This window comes from Lepidochelys kempii, chromosome 10 (assembly GCF_965140265.1).
Source record: "Lepidochelys kempii isolate rLepKem1 chromosome 10, rLepKem1.hap2, whole genome shotgun sequence".
In the NCBI taxonomy this organism is placed as follows: domain Eukaryota; kingdom Metazoa; phylum Chordata; order Testudines; family Cheloniidae; genus Lepidochelys; species Lepidochelys kempii.
In genome coordinates this window covers 9,569,378-9,591,044 of record NC_133265.1, presented here as the reverse complement: position 1 = coordinate 9,591,044, position 21,667 = coordinate 9,569,378, and the positions used below count along the sequence as shown (strand labels likewise).

The window sequence follows — 21,667 nt, the reverse complement described above, 5'->3', positions numbered from 1 at the left end:
GCTGAAGGGCAGGCCTGAGCAAGTGTGTGGTGTGATGGAAGATCAGGCTGCAGCATCACAAACGCCAGAGCATTATGGCACCTGCCACTTCTGAATGTGTATTTTGAAAATATCTGCCATGATGTGCAAGGTCACGTCTTTGCCCCTGAACACTGCGTCACCTCCCATTTGCTGCAACCTGCTGCCTGTGGCTACACAGCACATCATGTTGCAGCAGAGGCGAGAAAGTGACCTCGACACTTATGAACATGATGGGCCAAGTCTACCCCTGCTGTAACTCCGACAACTCCTGTACGTTCCAGCACAGAATCTCCCATCCCCTATCTGAGGAACAGGGACCCGCAAGAGGCCCAGACACAAAGCTGGAGCTGTGCCAGAGGCCAACCCATCTCCCTCTTCAAATACCATCGTTACTCATTGAAACACAGTGTCAGACATTTAGCCAGTTTACAGTACTTCAAAACAGTCCCCTGATTTCCAATTCACGGATTGCCAGCACTACATACCCTAGGATACCTGGCACCACACAGCTCACTTTAAAACCCTCAAAAAAAAATGTATTTATTTTTTTTGGTTAAAAAAAAAAGAGGGCCATAAAATCTCTTATATTTATACTTCAAAACAGCTTATTTGTGTAACTGCCAAAAAAAATTGGTACAATGACTAATTAGTGAGCTCCTGCTTCGTACCCTGTAAACAAATGTATTTGTAACCAATTTGCAAGCACTTTGCATAAGGAGCCCAGAACACTCGTGCCTGTTTGATGCATTTTGACATTAATTTGATAACAGTGGCTTAACAAGGAATCCAGGCTCCCTGGCTATAAATATGCCGCTTTTCCGTTTCCTTTTATCTGCACAGTGAAATAATGTTTTTCCCCCTGCTGCAATAACAACCATCCAGCCCTTTCATGAATGCCCTTTATGTCCTTTAGCATTTTCAAGGTATTTGTTCTGCAGACAGCAAAAGGGTTTTTTTATATATTTTAATTCTTATATATTTGGGGGAAAGTAGTGCTGGTTCTGTGATAATGGGGCTTCTGGGAAGTGCTGCTGAGAGCCTTGTTTGTTCAAAGGGAAATATGTCTCCATCCATTAATAAGTTCTGTGCTTGCGCTATCAATCTCATCTTCCTATCCCGCATCTTCAGGGCATTGGCCTGCCTTCCTCGTTTCAGGCTTTACCCAGAAAGCAAACAAAACAGGAACTGGAGGCCACTGGAACAAGAAAACCACCATGAAACAGGGTATGGAATGATAATTGTCAGAGCACTTTGCACCTGGCCTTTTGATCTCAGTCACTAGTGTCCTTGGAGGCTAGGGATTGAGTCTATCCAATGGATGAATAGGAAGAGCCAAAAGGATATGGCATGAAGATAGCCAAGTACAGCACAGCAGGCAGATAGTCAAAATCTCCAGTAGGATCTTCATTTTTCAGCCAAAGGTGGGAAGTGGATGTGTGGTAGGAGATCGGGGGTGGGGGAGCATGGGACTACTGAGAGCAAGGTTGCTGTCCTAATTTTACTACTAAAACCCTTTTCACGCTTTGGCCATTGCTTGTGCCAACCACGACAACCACCTTCTCCTGCTCCTCTCTGGCCTCCCCCCATTCATCCCATTTCATCCTCTTCCAACCTACCTAAACTGCAGCTGTTGAAACAGTTTCCCATTCCTGATGCTGGGAGCACATCACTCTCCTCTTCAGAGCCCTTCACAGGCTTCCCCTCTCCCTCACTATCCAAGTCAGGCTCTGCAGGGCTCTGTGTTGTCTACATCTCTGCTTCCAATTCTTCCTACTTCCTCCCAGCCAGCTCCTCCCATGTCTCCTGCCCACCTGAGCCCTTTGCATCCTTTTCCAATGCTATTCTTTGTACTATCTTCATGCTGCCTGTTACACAGTGAACTCGATGTTAATCTGCATAAAACCACCATAGCACCTAAAGATCCTAACCAATATCTCCTCTTCAGATGCTAACACATATGCATAGTAGGACACAGTCCCTGCTTCAAAGAACTTACAATCTAAATAGACAAGACAGGCAAAGAGTGGCAGAAAGGCAGCATCAATGTTGATAAATGCAAAGTAATGCACATTGGAAATCATAATCCCAACTATACATATAAAATGATGGGATCTAAATTAGCTGTTACTACTCAAGAGAGAAATCTTGGAGTCATTGTGGATAGTTCTCTGAAAACATCCACGCAATGTGCAGCAGTCATCTAAAAAGCAAACAGAATGTTGGGCATAATGAATAAAGGGATAGAGAATATGACGGAAAATATCATATTGCCTCTATAGAAGTCCATGGTATGCCCACTTCTTGAATACTGCGTGCAGATGTGATCGCCCCATCTCAAAAAAAGATATATTGGACTTGGAAAAGGTTCAGAAAAGGGCAACTAAAATGATTAGGGGTATAGAACAGCTGCCATATGAGGAGAGATTAATAAGACTGGGACTTTTCAGCTTGGAAAAGAGACAACTAAGGGGAGATATGATAAAATCATGACTGGTGTGGAGAAAGTAAATAAGGAAGTGTAGCGGGGTGGGTGGTCACCCGCTCCGGCCCTGAGGGGCTTAAAACAGCCCACGAGAGGGCTGTGCCTGGGGGCAAGTAGCTCCCAGGCTGATTGGGGAAGTAGGCACAGCTGGGGCCACGCCCCAAACAGACCACAGCTGGCCCTTATCAAAGGGCTGTGAGCCAGATGCTCAGAGTCTCCTCTAGCCGTGGAGCGAGACGGGCCTGGCTGCTGGGGAGCGTACCAGAGGTGGAGCAGGGCTGGGGGAAGGCCAGAGGAGCTCCGGCCTGGAAACCCCACAGGCTGGAGGCCTAGAGTAAGGCCAAATAGGTACTGGAGTTGCAGGGGACAGCCAAAGGTAGGCAGAGGCAGCAGGTGCAAACCCCCCTTGCCTGTGATGAGTGGACCTTACACTGCAGTCGGCCCCAGGAAACGGGGGCTAGGTGATGACTGGCAGTGGCCATAAACTGAGGAGAGGTGGGCGTAGAGGATTGGGGAATACCCTGGGGATGGGAGACCCAGATCTTTGGGGGTACTGCCAGGGGGCAGCACCCTGGGTAAAAGGGGCACCAGGGTCTGGAAGGGACACGGGGGCAAGCAGGACACAGGCCTGCAGAGGGTGCTCCGGAGGCTGGAAAATGAGTTAATTCCCAGACAACCAGCAGGAGGCGCCGCAGGGGTGAAGCGCCACACCGCTAGAGGAAGTGTTATTTACTCCTTCTCATAACATAAGAACTAGGGGCCACCAAATGAAATTAGTAGGCAGCAGGTTTAAAACAAATATAAGGAAGTATTTTTTCACACAATGCACAGTCAACCTGTAGAACTCCTTGCCAGAGGATGTTGAAGGCCAAGACTATAACAGGGTTCAAAAAAGAACTAGATAAATGCATGGAGGATAGGTCCATCAGTGGCTATTAGCCAGGATGGGCAGGGATGGTGTCCCTAGCCTCTGTTTGCCAGACGCTGGGAATGGGCGACAGGGGATGGATCACTTGATGATCACCTGCTCTGTTCATTCCCTCTGGGGCACCTGGCATGGGCCACTGTCGGAAGACAGGATACTGGGCTAGATGGACCTTTGGTCTGACCCAGTATGGCTGTTACGTTCTTATGTTCATTAGCCTCATTTTACAGATGCAGAACCGAGGCAGACAGAGATTGACAAATGCACAAGTGTTTGGCTAACCCGTTCATAAAAACCTCCAATGCCACAACCTCCCTAGGTAATCTGTTCCGGCGCTCAACTATCCTGAGAGCTAGAATTCTTTTTCCTAATATCTAATCTAAAACTCCCTTGCTGCAAACTAAGCCGATTGTTTCTTATCCTGCCCTCAGTGGACACGGAGAACAATTGATCACTGTCCTCTTTATAACAACCTTTTACATATTTGAAGACTTACGTCCCCCTGAGCCTTCTCTTCAGTAGACTAAACGTGCTCAATATTTTTTCAGCCTTTCCTCCTAGATCATGGTTTAACTCATTCAGTTTGGGATCCACTCTGACTCCCAGATCCTTGTCTGCAGTACTGCTGCCTAGCCAGTTATTCCTCAGTTTGTTTGTACATTTGATTTTTTCCATCTTTATTGAGTTTCATCTTGTTGATTTCAGACCAATTCTCTAATTTATTAAGAGCAGGTTCCTTGTTTAAACATCTTGGGCCAAATTCAGCCCTGGTGTAACTCCACTGATTGCACTGACCTCCATCTATGGCAGGGAGTCCCAAAACTTTTACCAGCACCAGCCCATTTAAATGAAGTATTTCCTGCGGGGACTCCAGCTAGCATGGAGTATGCCATTTAGAAGAGCCAAACTGCACCCTCCGCACTGTGTGACCTCATACATATGGTGCATGCGAGGTCATACTGTGCAGAGGACCCCATGTTGTAGAGCAAAATGGCATCCTCCCTGCATTGTGACCTCACACACACTGTACATGCAAGGTCGTGGTGTGCGGAGCAAAATGGTGTCCTCCACACACTAAGGATTGCCATGACCCCATGTGCTAGTGGTGTGACCCCATTTGGGATTGTGACCCCCCAGTTTGGGAACCATTGAACTATCAAATATGGGTGCTCTTAGCCAAAGAATCCTGTCTTAGAAATTCACTGTCTTTGAGGGTCCACCAGAGCCCATGTCTTCCAATATTCAAGCCAGGATGCAAGACACTTGTTTCAGTAGCTCTAAATTCTAGTTTTGTTGCCTCCTTAATTTTCTGTTTGAATCTGCCATGGTGGGTAACCAGGGCTACACAAATTGAAACAACAGGAAGTTAACACACGCAGTCTACAGGACCCATTCCCTGCACCAATGCAAGCCCCACAGCCTCACTGCACGCTTGAGAGAGCAGATCTGTTTCTTAGAGTGCATGACAACACGAGAAGCCAATTCAACAGTATGGAGACTGGGAGATGATCTCACGGAAGACAGGGATGGAAGAGATTTAGTTCATCTCCTCCATCTTCTCACCCATGAGGGATTGTTCCCTACCTTGCACAGCCATTGATAAGAAGCTGAGTTTCTTTGTGCATAGTCCAGGCTGCTTTCATTGCCAGGTGATTTCTTTTCGATACTTAGATTCATTATCTTGTCTGCAGATGACTTTCTGAATGTTCAGGTCTCCTTCCAAACAAAGCTCTGTCAGTAAATATTTGTGCAGGCCCATTCCTTGCGCCTGACACCCTGACTTTCCCTTGGCCTGAGAATGCCAGCCCTGATCTATCATCTTGCTAGGGACAGTGCCTATTTCTGAGCCAGCCAATGGTCCCAGTCCAGTGAGACTGAACAAACAAGACAGACCTCCACATCTGGAAATGTTTACACTTCACACAAAGGAGTCATTACAAAGAAAAGTGGAGGGGTGGGTGTGGAGCATGCGGACAGGCTGCTGTTAATCTGCATGGGCAGAGGCACATCAGCCTCAGATTATTTAAAAAAAAACAAACAACAATTAAGGTGAGCCCCTGCCTGGCAGGCACAACAGCTTTTCCTGTCTGGAAATTTTATGAAAGAGGCACAACCATCTTCTCCCACTCTACCCTACAGCTTGCAGCATACCAACCTGTCCTCCTGCTACTTCATTTGGAGAGCGATGAGAGTTCTTGGAGGCTTCACTCCGAGTAGCTGTACCTAGAGACTCACACATTCCTTCTCTATCATTCGCAAAGGGAGCTTTCTTTGACACGCTTCTTAGGGCGGATAGGTGGGCAGTGAACCAGTTACATGATGATCTTTACCTAGTGCTGGAATCTAGCGCAGACTTCACCTTTCACCCGGCCTTCGCTTGGCATCAGACTCAAGGGGTGAATCGGTAGCCTTCCGGAATATTATTCCGTGTCCTAAACAGCTGGATGACTGATGAGGGCTGTTATACAACTACCACATTCCCCTTTTCTCCAAAAGTAGCTGCAGAGCCTCTTTATCTCCCTTGCCCAAGTTACGGGACAGCTAAGAAACTTAGTAGCACAGAAGTGACTGGATAGAGTGGAAAGATAGTCAAAGGTTAGAACAGTTCAGCTCCCAGGTGGGCCTCTCTCATACTAGGCAAGTCCCTTAATTTCTGTGCATGTTTCTCTATCTGGAAAATGGGAATACCACCCCATCTTGGTAACAGGTTACAGAGTAGCAGCCATGTTAGTCTACAGCCACAAAAAGAAAAGGAGGACTTGTGGCACCTTAGAGACTAACCAATTTATTTGAGCATAAGCTTTCGTGAGCTACAGCTCACTTCATCGGATGCATTCAGTGGAAAATACAGGGGGGAGATTTATATACACAGAGAACATGAAACAATGGGTGTTACCATATACACTGTAAGGAGAGTGATCAGGTAAGGTGAGCTATTATCAGCAGGAGAGCGGGGGAGGGAGGGAATCTTTTGTAGTGATAATCAAGATGGGCCATTTCCAGCAGTTGACAAGAACGTGAGGGGGGGGAAGGGAGGAGGAGGGAATAAACATGGGGAAATAGCTTATGCTCAAATAAATTTGCTAGTCTCTAAGGTGCCCCAAGTACTCCTTTTCTTTTTGCCATCTTGGTAAAGCATTCCTAGATAGTCTGCTGAAAGGCACTATTACCAGTAAAAGATTTGAAGGCTAGTTGTCTCTAGGCATATCTTTCCTTTACATTCCATCCTAGTGGGACTCCCCCCTCATCTGCCAATACATCTGATGCTAGAGTTGCAGGCTAAAACGTTTGTCATTTTTCCCCAATTCCTCCTCTCAGATTATTAATGCTGAAACAATGCAGCAAACCTCAGCAACAACGTTTGGCATTCTATAATAGACTCAGACAGCACATTCCTTCCTCAGCCTCCTCCTCTCTTATCTCTTTCCTCTCCCCTAAAAGCACATTTAGATAACAGTTATTGGAATGATAAAACAAAACCATAACTTAAGCATTTGTGAGTGAAATGTAGAGGAGGCTCCTCACGGGTTGCACCTTAGGTCAAACCTGCCAAAGCAGCAAAGGAAAAGATATGCTCTAGTTCAAGCAAGTTATTTTGGGGAAGTTCTATGGCCTGTGTTATGCAGGAGGTCAGGCTAAATTATCACATGTTCCTTTTGTCCTTAGATTCTATGAAAAAGGTCACTGAAACCATGAGCCATTTTCAGGAGACTTGCCTGTGTCACTCCCTAGTGCTATTCCACCACATGCAACATGCTCAATATTCTATGAGCTTGTTTACACACAAATTTACATCGGTTTAGTTAAACTGGTGAAATACCAGTTTTAAACAAGTGTCCACACTGGGTTATGTTTCAGTTTAGCTTGCCCCGGAACATTTAAACTCAAATAAGCCAGATACACTTTGCTCCCAGCTGGGCCTCTCTCATGCTAGCAAGTCACTTAATTTCAATGATTTAAGCATGTGCAAACATGTAGCTACATCATTTTCAAATTTAAAATCACACCTTTAGTGAAACAGGCACAACTCTGACTGTGGACCAGGCCTCAGACATCTGCTCTAGCAAACTGCATAGCCGTTGGTCATTAATGGAGAAACAATGATGGAAGCTGTAGTATAGAGAGGATGCAAGAATTTTTACCACCATGGTTAGAGCCTATTTGTTCTACTGTGGACAGATAGAGGCTGCCGCCACTCCAGCTGTTACTATGTATGAGGAGGACTTGGTACAGTACTCCAAAAATACCCCTCCATCAGCCTTAGACAGTTGACGGCACAAACATACACCATCAACAACCTACACAGGCTCCTCATGAAACCAGACATCAGGATTCTATCTGAGGTGGCAAAGAGGAGGTTATGGACCCAGAGGTGCAGATCCAGGTTAATCCTCATCCAGTTGGGAGGTCACAGAAAAAGGTTTGATTAGTCGCGATTCAGACAGTTGATTAATTTTTAATGCTTTCACCATTTCATTGTATTTCCTGGTTTTATTTACTAAATTTTAGATTCCCTTCTCTCTCACTCCGTTACTGCAATGATCTCAGGTCAAATGAGTCTCTGAAATAAAGATGGTCTAATTTCACTCAGCTACACAAATTGACTCCTAATACCCCCTGGGTCACATTTTGCTGCAGTCAGATTAGTCAGCTCCTTCCTGTACTGGTGAGGATGCTTGCTGGGGCACTACATTAATAAGCAGATCTTTTCAAAGAGGTTCTCCCCTCCAGCTATGGTAACAAGCACATAGGTCTCTGAAAGTTCACATTATTTAGCTTGGCTAAGGCATGGGGACCAGCTGGCTGCAATGCATTACTTAATCTACCTTGAGAACCTGGGCTCAAATTTAGGGTGGCAAAGTTCATATGTAAGTTACAGTCTCAGCTTGGTGCCAGACAGACACAAGGGGGAGGATTTTCAAGACCGGATTTTCATGTGATGTCACCATTGTTCTCCCTGCAATAGTGCACACACCAGTTAGCAATTACAGGTTTAACTTGTCATTTTGTGCACAAAGTTACCGTGATTAGGTGCATTTTTGCGTAGGTAATTCTGAAAATCCAGGCTTGTGCCATAAGACTAAAGGTCTGGGAGTCAGGAGCTCTGGTTCTACTCCAGACTCTGCCATAGACTGAGTGAACTTGGGCAAGTCATTTCACCTCTGTATGTCTCCGTTTACTCATCTGTAAACTGGAGAGTAGTCCCTGCCTCAGGCAGCATTGTGAAGCTTAGTTCATTTCGTCAAGTGCTTTGTGATCCAGGGAGGAAAGGTGCTATATAAATACAAGCCAACATCAGTCTCCATTAAATACATAACTGAGCCCCTAACTGCAAACAGTAGGGGTGTTCCAAGTCAAAACTGAAGTGGGTTAGCACAGCTGTGTCCGAACGCTTAGAACATTCCTACCCACAACATGCTTGGCTGTAGCTGGTACCAAGGTGGTCCTAAACATAACCATATAGCTTCTGTTAACTTTAAACACAACAGTGTGCTTCTTAGCAACACATTTCTTTCCCTGCTCTCATTGTTGTTGAAGACAATAACAAGGCAGGAGGCAATGAACTGGACCTGTTTTAAAATCAGTTTCACTCTTTATTTGAAATCTTTTACATGCCACAAATGCACATGAAAAATTGCACATTGAGAATGTGGTTCACTATTATGAACAAAGAGCGAGCTGTAAATACAAGTGTAAAACCAGTGCACAGATGGAGCTGTTAAAACTGAGTTTGTCAGTCATTTGCAAACCGGCTGCTTGGGTTCCTGGTGTCACTTAGCACATCACAGATTTTGGGAGTGGCTGCCTCCTCTAGCTTTCATGTTATTGGTGTAACATACGTCTTCACTCTCATTGTAATACAATTCTCTTACGGCAAGCTGAAACAACGGTTTCGGTTACAGTTACACCAAAAAAGTGGGTGTTACTTAGAGACCAACTGTTCCTTAAATGTCCTTTTTTTTTTTAATTTAACATTATGACAACAAAGTTTCACCCTCTGTTTATATAGGAGTGAATACAGGAGATTCTCAACAGAACAGGGACTTTACACTGACAAAACAACATTTCCCTAGCAGCCTTGGGCAGAGTTGCAGCTTCCACTTCAAAGGACAAACTTCAAAAACAAATCCGACGTCCTAATGGTTTTGTGCTACATTACTTAATTGTCATACAGCTAATTAGCAATGCCCGATTTCACATTCTCAGTACGGAGAAGTTGTTCACATAAGAGGGGCTACTTACAAAAATAAATAAATAAAACAAGGCACCAAGCATCCAGACTCGGATGACAGTAACATAAAACGCTACACTTGAGCATTTACAAAGCTAAAATAAAAAACATTTAGTAATTAAACCTAAATTGATCGGCCTTCTTTCAGACCTAGGAGTTTTGAATTTCCATGAGGGGTGGGGTGGGGGGAATGTACACATGTATGTATATATATAGATAGATAGATAGATCTCGTTCATTGTAGATCTTTTACAATTCTAATTATTTCCCTATCACCAAGTAAGATCAGGATCAATAGATGGTACAAACTGACCCCTCTCCCCAAATGTCAGGGGGAAATAAAAGACCGAGGGAGAAGGAGAAGTGAGTGTCAGAGGTCAATGCCACTGAAAACAATAGATATTGATGTCTCCATTCATTTCAAAACAGCAGAAAGGTCAATGTCTCCCTTGCTTCATGTTTTATGGCTGAGATCCTGCTGCTAACAGCAACCATGTTAATAGCCAGGCCTCATCCATCCTTTTATCATTATTTCTAACCAGGTTAGCCATTTTGAAAATTCAAAGGAAGCTGGAAAGCAGCCGCCAAGGGAGGGAGAAGAGGGGAGCTGCCCTGGAAATTAATGGAAGAGATGTTTTTCATTAGTGACTGCATCTCCCCCTACCTGTGCTCTGCTTCATTCTGGTTTGTCCCTCGCTGCCCCCGAAAAAATGAAAAAGGCCTGAGGCAACGTCCCTTCACTATTAATCATTATTCCCTCTACAACATCCCAATCGGTTTCTATGGAAATGATTCTCCTGCTAGAGAGCCCTGGCTGCCTATGCATGTAATCGAACAGGGAGGCAGCCTACAGACCCTGCAATGGAGAGAGATTTTCCTCTGCAATAGCCAAGTCATGTTCACATTGCTCCTTTTACAGACTTATTCTCCTCCAGGTAAGAGTGAAAGGCTTTGGCTGTACACGGCATCAGCCAGGATCAGCGCTGGATTTAGTCTCCCATGAGCAGATCAGACAAACTACCGCACGACCTGGAGTATTAATTTTTTGGTAAATTAAGTATCGGGATTTTGTTTCTGAAGTTAGGAGACCCCACTGCAAAAGGTGAAAGGCTGGACCTACAAGGTGCTGAGCACCCGCAATTCTCATTGGGATAAACAAGAGTTGAGGGCTCTTGGCAAGCCCTATAGTAGCATTCATCTGCAAGACTTTCATCCCTTCCTCTCAATACGAGGAGAGCAATGGAGAATTCTTTTAGCCCATAGTCACTGGCAGTCATGGGGCAGCCCGCTGCCAGCAGCAGGATAAGTCCAGTAACAGACAGTTACAGAAGGTGACTGCCTACAGGAGTGTTAGTAGTATATGGTTCATGTGGTCTTTCACTGGGAATGGATATGTTCAACAGCAGTTTCCATTGTTGGGAAGCTCCCCAATGCCCTTTTTATTCTGTGTTTTTAACTCTGTCACCTGAGACAATCAGGATATTGATACTGGGATTGCAGCTGGCAGCACCAGGGATCTGCTCCACATCGGGCCACGTAAGGAAACTCAAGACAGCTGCTATAATTCATCCCATTTCCCCCCTCCTTCTAAATTAGCACTGTCCTCAGTTGTTTGTCCTCCAAGACAGACAACACCTTAGGAGCTTTACAATAGCCTAGTGTGAGCTGGGAGCCAGATGAGGGACTTGAGGCACAGAGAGGTTGAACAACTTGCCCAAGGTCACACAATAAGCAAGTGGCAGAGAGGAAACTGAAAACCAGCTCCCAGTCTGATTCTCCAGCCAACAGATCAAGCTGTCTCAATTCTCTTTAATCTCTTTCCTTACCGCTGATGTGCCATGCTGCATGGTGACAGGTTAGCATCACTCCCTGCGCTCGGGAAACCTGATGATGTGACGTATTGTTGCTGTACCGTGGGTGGGTGGGAGGGTTTTAAACAAGGTGCCAAAAGAGAGCCCAAACTGAGCTTTGCCAAAAGGCAGAGGAGGAGACCCTAACAGGATTACATCCTCTTTAAGGTGCCTTTTTCCGACTCAGGTGATATTTGGTCCAGTCAGCTTCTCCTTACCAAAAAATAAAACCACTTTAAAAAAAGCCTAGAACCCACCAGGCAGCAGGAATGGAAAGCCACTTTGTTAAACATGTTTTGGCATCAATGATCCTGTGACTGTAACTCTTAATTTAACTTTAGCATCCGATCCAGTTAGCGTCAAAATGCATCCATCCAAACACGTGCAAAGAACGGGAGTTTTTGGCCAGCCCAGTGTGTTTGCTAGCAATGGAGCCCACTGCCAGAGGAGCGGTCAGAGTTCTGATCGAAAAACTGGTGCTCCTTCCCTGGCCAGCTGCGGCAGCCAGTGGGAAGCGCACCTGATGTAGTTCAGGGTGCTCAAGAGAACGGGGTCAGTCAGAAGATCGTCCCATCCAGACTTCCACAGATGGCAGGGAAGGATTTTTGCAGTGGAGGGGATGGAGAGGAAAGAAAAAAAGGGCATTTTGTATCAAAGAAAAACTGAAAACAAGGACGACAAAAAGTCCTCCCCAAAAACTGCACATGGAACCTTAATGCTGACTATGCTTTGAATCCTTTATACTTCTCTGCTCAGAACATATGGTGCTACGTTTAATAGCCCAGCACTGCCAATTGGGGACTATTAGGGTGGGTTCTTTTCCCAGTGTAAACGTTGCAGAATATAAATTGTAATTAACACCGATGCCAAAATAGCACTTAGAGAAAATAAGCACATTATTAACATCTGGTGACTCCTGCCTGGAGTGCAGAAGCAGTGGAAATTCTCACTCGCAGTCAGGAGGATCTGTAGTAGGGATGCAGAGCACGGTCCCACTGTTTGGGGATGGGGATTCTTTTCAGTCCCTTTAGCACAATCTGAGGTGCGAGTGGTTGGCCTTTCCTAGCCCTTATTGTGAACGTTACGGTTCACATTAAGAACCCAGACCTGCTCACGTGAATACAGATGTCTAAGCATCATGCCACAGGCAATACAATAATGGTTGTATACATACTTGATAAAGGGATCCACTCCCATTTTACCTAGAGGTAAGAAAGAGTACAGCATCTCTTTACAAAGGAACTGACCCACATGAAGCATATCTTATCACACCAACACAGTCTTTAAAAGAAAGGACTAGGAAAAGCATTGACCTACTAGAACACACCTTTTTGAACAACAGAGCCAGATCTGAATCGATTTTTTTCAGCAGATATCACAGAAATCAGATCCTTCCGGCAGGGAGAAAATGGGAGCTGGAAGTTTCCTTGTGACTAGAATCCATTGAGCCATCTCTGAACGGTGCCCCATTGCTTGTTAGAAAGAGAAATCCCTGCTCAAGTGCAAAAGCGTTCTTACCTATAGCATTCAGGCACCACACTATGCACTACTTGAGGACGTTGTTTATTGGCTAGGATAGTTCCCATTATGGACTGAATAGCAGAGGACTGTCTCCAGACCTGTAACCACTCAGCTTTCCCTCTGCTCCACGCTGAAGTTGCTAGGATTCAGGAGGAAAAGAAATGCAGCTTTAGTGATGCTTCAATATCTCCTCATTGCCTAACCCCCATAATCTGTGTTGGAGAAGGGATCTACTCAGCAACTGCACAGAGTGGCATCACCTGGACAAAGCAGTAACTTATTTTCCTCCCCCCCCTCCCCCCAAAAAAAAGTACAACTGATTTGTGAGGGAGAAAGGAGCCCAGCCTGACAAAGAAAGGGGCTCGACGAAGCCACAGATACAAGAAGAGGTTGGAAGAGAGAGACAGGATTCTGGAGATAACTAGATAGAAAACAGAGGTAGGACCCCAGTGAAGGGGTAACAGCTACCTACTGACCCACCCATGCTTAATGGAAACCTCCCACAAGTCAGGGATATTTTGGAAACCTAGTTTAGTTCTGAAGCACCTCCTCCAGCGGCCCAGCTGTGAGGGCTCTGGCTAAAGCTGCTGAAATGCTACAGGGCACCTGCTTCACGTAAAAGCATAAAACACATCTGCTTATTTATTTAATAGCTACAAGACTAGCAGCTTACACTCCCACACCCTTGCTAGCCAATCCGTCCCGTGGGAAGGGAAAGGAAAGGAGAGCTTCGATCTGGAAGTCCCACTCAGTGAAGGGGCTGCTGAAAAGTAAGTGTACAGAAAGATAAGGCAAAAATTAACAACTTGATGCTCTTAAAGGTAAGGGTGAGCTCTAAAGCAAAGCAGAGTACAAATGTGCTCATATGGATTAATCTGGTAATATGCAGTCTCACTCTTAATAAATGGCTAATGCTGAGAAAGCATCAATGAGCACACGTGTAGTTATGTCCTATTTGTACACATATGGGTTGCATCAGGCTGGCCCATGATTTAATGTGTCGGACAGGATAAACAAGTCTGGAAATTCTTAAGCAGTGGGAAGGGGACTAGAGAATAGTGTCTGAAACCTGCATAAAGATGTATTCTGCGATCCAATCCACCCTTTGAAACCAGGATGTTTTTGACACCGTTCCCAGTAACCTCTGCTTATGAAACTATGGCACTGCTGTAGGAAACACTGACTAGCTGATTCTGTGATGTCACCCACAGAAGTACTGAGTTCCCAAGCAGTGATGTCACAGCACAGCTGTTTAGCATACCACTGGATAGAAACTGTTCAGACTCAAATGGATAACCTCTAAGGAAAAGATCAGCCCCACATTTGACCATGGAATATTCCACTTCAAGGGAAATCCTACCACCACCCAGAACGTTTGTACTAAATACGTGCACTTTGGCTTTTGGCACTGCGATTTGACACTTTAGAAAGTGCTAGATCAATAAGGCACTCTGAAAAGTGATCCAGCCCACTACAAATTCTTAAGGACATTCAGTAGAGCAGGCAAGTCTTATGAAGTTACCCTTTGAAAACGCTCCATATAATCTCTGAAATTAGTGTGTGCTCATCCACATGATTTGGGGATAGAGCTGTCCACTAGGCTCCCACCTACACTGAAAGTTGGAACGGTGTTCTAACGTCTCTAGACCACCACTGATTTATTTATTATTTTTAGGGTAGATGGGATTCAGGTTGGAGATTTGGTAACACGGAGTTTGTGAAATCTAGAGGAGAAACTCAAGACACAAATGAGGAATTCTTCCCCACAAGCCAAACGGTCCAAACACTAACAGCAAGAAGAATGTAGCAATGGGCTTGAAAGGTTAACAATCATGATTTGCTACTGGGGTGGGGGGGGGTGGGGGGAACAAACCTGAGGTACTTCTCTCAAAAGATAATACCCTGAAATACTTCTCATCACACGTGCGTAACTATGTACACACATCTATAATAAGAGCTATGATGCATTTCATTCGAGCAATACACCTTTGTGCCCATTGTAACTGAGGGACACTAACTCACACAGAATCAGGCCCTCTACTTTGCCATTAATAACAGACTCAAGCAAAGAATGATCACTGAGGAAACAACAGCACATACCACCAAAGTACACAGGACCCCTACAGAAATATATCAAGCAACAAGGGGAGAAGGGTAAGAAAGGGAGCATTCTTTAAGTTGGTTTCTCTTACCTTTAACTAATATAAAGTAAAAGAGGAATTCATTATTAACCACAAGGAAATCCCCATATGGTTCCAAAAGGCTTTGATATTGTATATTCTTGTGCAAGGTCTGTTTGCCCACCGCAATGTTTGCCCAGGCTCTTTTGCTTTTCGATTGCACTGATTTAAAGTGATTGTACGGCATCCCATAAGGCGGCCATAAGCTCAAGAAGGGGGATCCAGGCCAATAAGAAGCTGTTGCACACATTCATCCCGACTGTTCTACGTGTGCTATGACATAATCACCACCACAGGTTTGGAGGTTCCTCAGCCACTCTGCTTTTAAACAAGGTAATTTCATCCAAGTGCATCATGGGGACATCTCTGATGACCTCCGTCAAGTCCTCATGTAGTAGAGGGAAAATGATGACATTTAATGCAGGGCGGTCTGCCTGGAAACTAAATCAGATACAAGTTATTAGCCAAGGAGAAATGCTAGTTCTGCAACAAGAGAAAAAACTTGCACGGGTAGAGTAGGAGGCGGCAGAGGGGGAAGGGGAGTCTTGCCGAGACAGGAAATCAAGTTTTCCCACCTGTGTGGGACTTTATTACCTTGCAGTGGGTCCATGTGGCTAATTTAGGAGGCATCGGAAAGGAGTCCTGATCCAAAATGGAGATTGGGAACCACAACATGGAGCTCTTACAAGAGGAGGAAAGGATCCTCAGAACTTTGAATGAGAGATTCCTTAGCTGAGTAAGATGCTGGTGGGTAGCCACTTAAGCTCTCACTAACAATGGCAGGTTGTACGGCCTGCAAAATCCGGACTAAATTGTCTGGGATTTGCCCTAGGACTGGGCCTGGGATTATCACTGAAGGGTCAGTTGTACAGCACATGGAGGACAAACGCTGCGGTCAGAGAAAAAGGAAAGCTCTACTACTGCAGATACTCAATGTTTATCCACGTTAGAACAACACACTGGCAAGTGTCATTTTTAATAAAAGTCACAACAGCCTGTGACAGATACACACAGTTCCAGTCCTGAGGAAACCCAAAAGCAAACAGCCACATTTGCCACTAGAATTTTGGTTTACTATCTTTTTAAATCTATTAGCCCTTTACCTCCACTGCTTTCTACACCAATCTTTTTAGCCCCAGCCCCTTCTGCTCCTAATTTTTTTGCCACCTCGTTCAGCAGACGTTGAGCATCACAGACCTTTCGATGGAGAGCAGACTGGTGTGACAACAGGAGAGACAGGGGCAGCAGGGTTGTAATTACAGAGCAGGAAAAACAGCAGAAGTTAAATCCATATGCAATATTTTTGAAATGAAAGCAGGCCCAGATAGCAAGTACTATGCATGACAGCAACCCAGAGAAGTAACAGAAGAACACAGATATTGGGGGGAAAGGGAGGACAGATTACAGGGTAAGAGAAGACCATCAGAATGAGGACAGGTAAGTCTTTTAGCATTGATTGGCTGATTGAGTAGAGCCATGTCTAGGCTGCTGTTATTAGAATAGACATGCAACCATATCTTAAAACACATGGGTTATTGCTATAACCCTGCTAGCAATCTCCCTGAGCAGTGCGTCCAGAGTTTATTCCTTAACTGTTACAGGGTAGGCTGGATCCACGTTAGAACATAAACCCACTAAGGCAGAGCCTAGTTTGACATTCAGCCTGTGAATCATGTGTCTGAACTGTAGTGCTGTCCGCTGTAGACCAAGATTATTGTCTACACAATTCTGAGCACACCCATCACGCTAAAATAATTATCCATATCATGGTGATACAGGGCTGCAGGAGTGATCGTAAGTTCAGGTGCTAGAATCCCACATGAAACTTCAGAGTAATTGTTCCTGATTAAAGATTAATGCTGGCAGATATATCATGCTGCAGTTCGATCCACAAGAGGCTCGCATTTCTCTCTGGGTGACGGACCTAAGGAGCACCTCCCACAAACGCATTAGTGCTTCCTTCCATGCCAACTCTTACGCGCGGAAACTTGTCCCGAAACAAATCCATAAACCCATCACTCTTGCCTCCAATTCCCATCTCAGGACCTATTTCTGCAGCAATGCTTGCAAGAAATTAGCCAACAAATAATGGCTAGGCGAAAGGCAATTGGGTAAAGTTGGTATTTACGTAATTTGAACTCTAGAATATAGCAAACATATTGGATATTCTCTCCCCCCCTCAGCTCTTCATACGGTAGTCATTTAAGGCCCACAATCCTGCTGAAGAAGGAACCATGTTAATAACCTCACTCCCTCCCCCCCACATCACAAGTTCACTGGGGCTCAGTGCAGGGGTCCACCCACCCAGGCAGATCTCTTTTTAGGACTGGTGCCTTAGATTGTAAATTCTTCATGGCGGAAAAAAAAAATCAAAATCTCCTATTTCTGTGTTTGTACAGCATCCAGCATAGCAAAGCCCCAATCTCAGTTGAGGTCTCTGGATGCCACCGTACCACCACACAAACGACAAACTATATTTATACATTAGTTAAAAAGTGGGACTCAAACCAAGTTTACACAATTTGCCTCAGAGTACTGGAAAAATACACATTAAATATGCCTTCCAAGAAGCCGGATTTATGGAAATATTTTTTGAAGAGCTTTGAACTTGATCTGCAGCAAAAAAAGCCAAAATATGCCTTTGAATTTTGTGATTTGTATTTTTTTAAAACTGGAAACTGTATGTTGCTCTGAAACTTATAAATTGCCTACCACAGCCAGTTTATGCCTGCGAATTCTTTCCATGTTCGATTTGCACAATTTAAAATGAAACGCACATTGTTTACCATTATTCTCAGCAATGTGTGCGTGCAAAGCCGCTACTTTAGCTGCAAATTTCAAAACAACTTTTAACGAGCTGCTGTCACAATGCTAAAATGGGATTAGCATTTCCCAAAAGCAGACTCCTCTACAGATGCTGTATGTATGTTCCTTCAGTCCTCTGCCGGAAGGCAATTCCATTCTTCATACACCTGTCCAGGTGGGCTAGATTAAGTGAACAGCACTTAGTTCTAGCACTAAAAGACCCCAGGCATGGGGTGGAGAAGGGGAAGACATTGAGTTAATGAGTTGCAGCATAGCTGCTGTAATCTTCTTGAAGATTCTTCCCTCACTCCACACTTGGATGAATTTCAAACTGGATCTACCTCTGAAAGTCTATGGTGTGGTTAGTGAAAACCTGTCAGATGGAGGGAGACGTGGATTTGGGGAGACAAAAGAATTGCAGCTCCAGACTTGAATCCCTGTTCTATTCCAAGGAAAACAAGCCAAAAATTGTGAATGTTGCTTGCTTTCTCCTACAAATCAATCTCCAAACTAGACTCATCATGATTAATTACATGAAAGTAAGTTTTCTATGCAATTGACTAGCTGGCTCTTTAATATTTATCCTTGGGAGGGGCGGGGGGGAAATCTCTGGGATAACAAAGAAAAGGACAAGCTTTCCATAGCAGCCTCTGATCCAGTATACTTAGCCTCAAACCAACAAGAGCTCAGTAGCACTTTACGCAAAAGCAGGTTTCTGAAGATTATGTAAATTTGGATGTGAACATCTGCAATTGGCTATAGTCATCCCTGGAGCTCGAAAATGGACACACCGATTGTGATGCAGGGCACACTTCAAATTCATTCTGGCATTAGCAAAAGCAGTACCCTTGCCTTCCTATCCCGTCCTTTAATTACACCTAATGTACTGAAAAAGGCTGTTAGCCAAAAAGGGTTAATGGAGCTTTGTTGCCTGCCCCAAAATTATGTCAGAGCGAGTGTGGACTGGGCACAGTAAGAGTATTTTCAAAGGAACAGTCTGGTAAATAACCTACACTACAATCTCAATTATTTCCAACTGGCACGGCAGGATCCAATATGTAGGTCATGGACAAAGTCAAAAAGGAAGGAAAAGTTGAAAGCAAATCTGTACTTCAATCAGATTTCCTTGATTTTCTGCAGGACAAAAGAGTCACTAGGCTGAATTCATTATCTCATGGCAAACACCCATAGATGTGTTGTCAGATGTACTTTTAAAGTGGAAACAGAATGAGCCCCTTAAACTCCACCTACTAAAGTTGCATAGAAAGGACAGCTGAGAACAAGCGAAGTTTAGCAAAGATTATGCAACACTAGGGCACAGATTATTAAAACCTCAATTTAGTTATTTGCATCGCGGTAGCTCCCAGAGACTGTCATTAGGAAAAAGGCCCCAATGCGGTAGGCACTGTGCCAACTTATTTTCTCTTGGTTATAAGGAGGAACTTTGAAGGGACTTGGTGACATCCTGCATTGAAACAAATCTCCCAGAGACCTCCAGAGGAATATAACAAAGGTTCTGTATGTTACACATCTTCTGAATTTGGCACATCACTTCGCACATGCCAGTAAGTAGGTGTAAGGGCAGCTAAGCTGGTATAACTTACACAACGAGGGGATGGAGGAGAGGTGTGTAGCGGAGAGGTGTGTAGCACGAAAAGCAGCTAAAGGACGACTCCTCTAGCTCCTCTGCTAGAAGATTATGGCAGGATCCATGAATCCACAAATTCAGGACCTGGGCTACGGGGGTCACGAAGACACCAAATTTAAATCCATGGGGCGGGGGGAGGGAGAGGATACCATCTAGGAGTTTTGGGACCCTACATGGAGACTAGGGAGGAAGAAGTACTGGTAGGGAGCCAGGAATGCCATGATTTGGGGGGAGCACGGTACCCTTTAGTTGAACTGGATCCAGTCTCCATTTAGAATTAATCCACTATTCTTCCAATCCTACCACGCTCTGGTTTACCTTCTGCCAGCCTCTCAGTGTGTAAATTATACAATCTTAGACTCCTTTACACCCACTTACCATTTTGTAATAGCACTTACACATCACTTCTAACTTTGGAGCATTACTTCAGAAAGCAGCTAATTAACCAGGAAAGGGGAATTCAGTACAACTCAAATTTTGCCCCATATCTGGTCATATCAATTTGTTTCAGCCACACGTGTACATATGTGCAGGCTGTTTCATCTTAAACCAGAAACTCCAGCAGTTTTGTTTTCACTGGAAGAGACACTTGTGATTTAAATGTCGGGCTGAAGCCTATAAGCGATGCCAGGGCTTGAAATCCCCTTCCCTGATGCGCGGCATGGCAGAAGCTACAAAGAAAACATGAGCAGCAGGGCATTCATAGTGGATTAATTTAGTATTAAAAAAGATTGCAAGCCAGAGTGGTAGACAGGTCATCTTAAGTGGCATGACATATATGCATTTTTCTCCTCCTTCCAATCACACCAAGCATACATACCATTAGGGTCTGCTGCTTGGGTCCTTTCCAGCACATTCCACTGGCACTAGGAAATGTCAATCGTCATATCCTGCTATGACAGTCTCCAAAACAAACATGCACTCATGCGCACACACATCTCCCTACCCCAATAACTTCTATGGGGCTAATTTCCATCCGTACCAAAGCTCTGGCTCCCTGGAACATGCTGGTATAATTATCCCCAAGGTGCCTTCTTTCATGAGACAGAGAGCTCCATTTACATCTACCTGTCCTTCACCGAGTCTCCCGAGAGGGGTACAAAGCTGGTTTGTAGCCACTGTAAAGTGGGCCAATTCCCCCGTGCCATTGTTGCTGTGGACCCTTTGGAATATCAATGATTAGCAGACTCCAGTTCATAACCCCAGAGCAGGAGTTGCAGTCAAGAGCTTCACAGGAAAGCAAGATTCTTGGGTTCATTAAAATACCCACAATTTGTTCATATTCAGCAAAACCAGCCACATTTACAGTACAGCTCTGTTTTGAAAGCGCTTTCTGGTAGTCGGGTCTCTTCATCCCCACATCTGCTATGACCGAGCTGTCCCCAATAGCATCCTAAGGAACCCCATAATTTCCCTCATTTTAAGACTCAACTACAGCCTCCAAACTCTGACCAATGGGTGTGGACAGGACTCTTTGGAAGCCAGTCAAGTAATGACAAGCCAGATTATCCTGCTGCTTGTCCCTAGGTTTCAGTGACACAATGTCATTTCCCAGCAGGGAAAGGATAGTGTTGTGGGTAGGAAACGTGAACAGGGAGTGAGATCTGTCACACTCCCTGTCTGAGCATGGGCAAATTACTTCATCTCTCTGTGCCTAGGTTTCTCCATCTGTAAAATGGGGATGATACATCACTAACTCCACATGGGTGCCATGAGGCTTAACAATAGAGTGCTTTGAGATTCTGGGGTATTGAAGAAGTGGAAGTTACTATGCCCACTGAGCTGCAGACCAAGCAGTCAAACATGAGTGGGCAGTGGAGATTAAGAGACGAGAACCAAAGGAAAGATGCCAGCGCACCCCGCACAAGTCCTAGAGCTGCACTCTGCCAGAAGAAGCTGAAACGCATTGGGAAGTTTTTTCTTAACATCTTCCGCAGATTAAGATGTTATTGCAATAGCTGCTCAATTAAGTGCATTTCCTACTTTGGAAACACATTAAAGCT

At 44.7% G+C, this 21,667-nt stretch overlaps 1 protein-coding gene across 11 annotated transcripts in view; it reads right to left on the bottom strand.

Moving 5' to 3' along the window:
• FBXL18 (F-box and leucine rich repeat protein 18) overlaps positions 1-21,667 on the bottom strand; it is a 132,272-nt gene that overhangs the window by 93,287 nt on the left and 17,318 nt on the right. For 2 of the 11 annotated variants that reach the window (XR_012161092.1, XR_012161091.1), the window contains exon 5: positions 15,224-15,652. The exons of 1 other annotated variant lie outside the window; for it this stretch is intronic. Coding sequence is in view for 3 of the 10 variants with exons in the window: in XM_073361908.1 (XP_073218009.1) it covers positions 15,496-15,652 (157 nt within the window). In the remaining 7 variants the exon portion in view is untranslated. Of the gene's footprint in view, positions 1-7,799; positions 15,653-21,667 lie in introns of those variants that run through there. 8 more of the 11 variants (XM_073361908.1, XM_073361910.1, XR_012161087.1 and 5 more) reach the window with 7 other exon arrangements.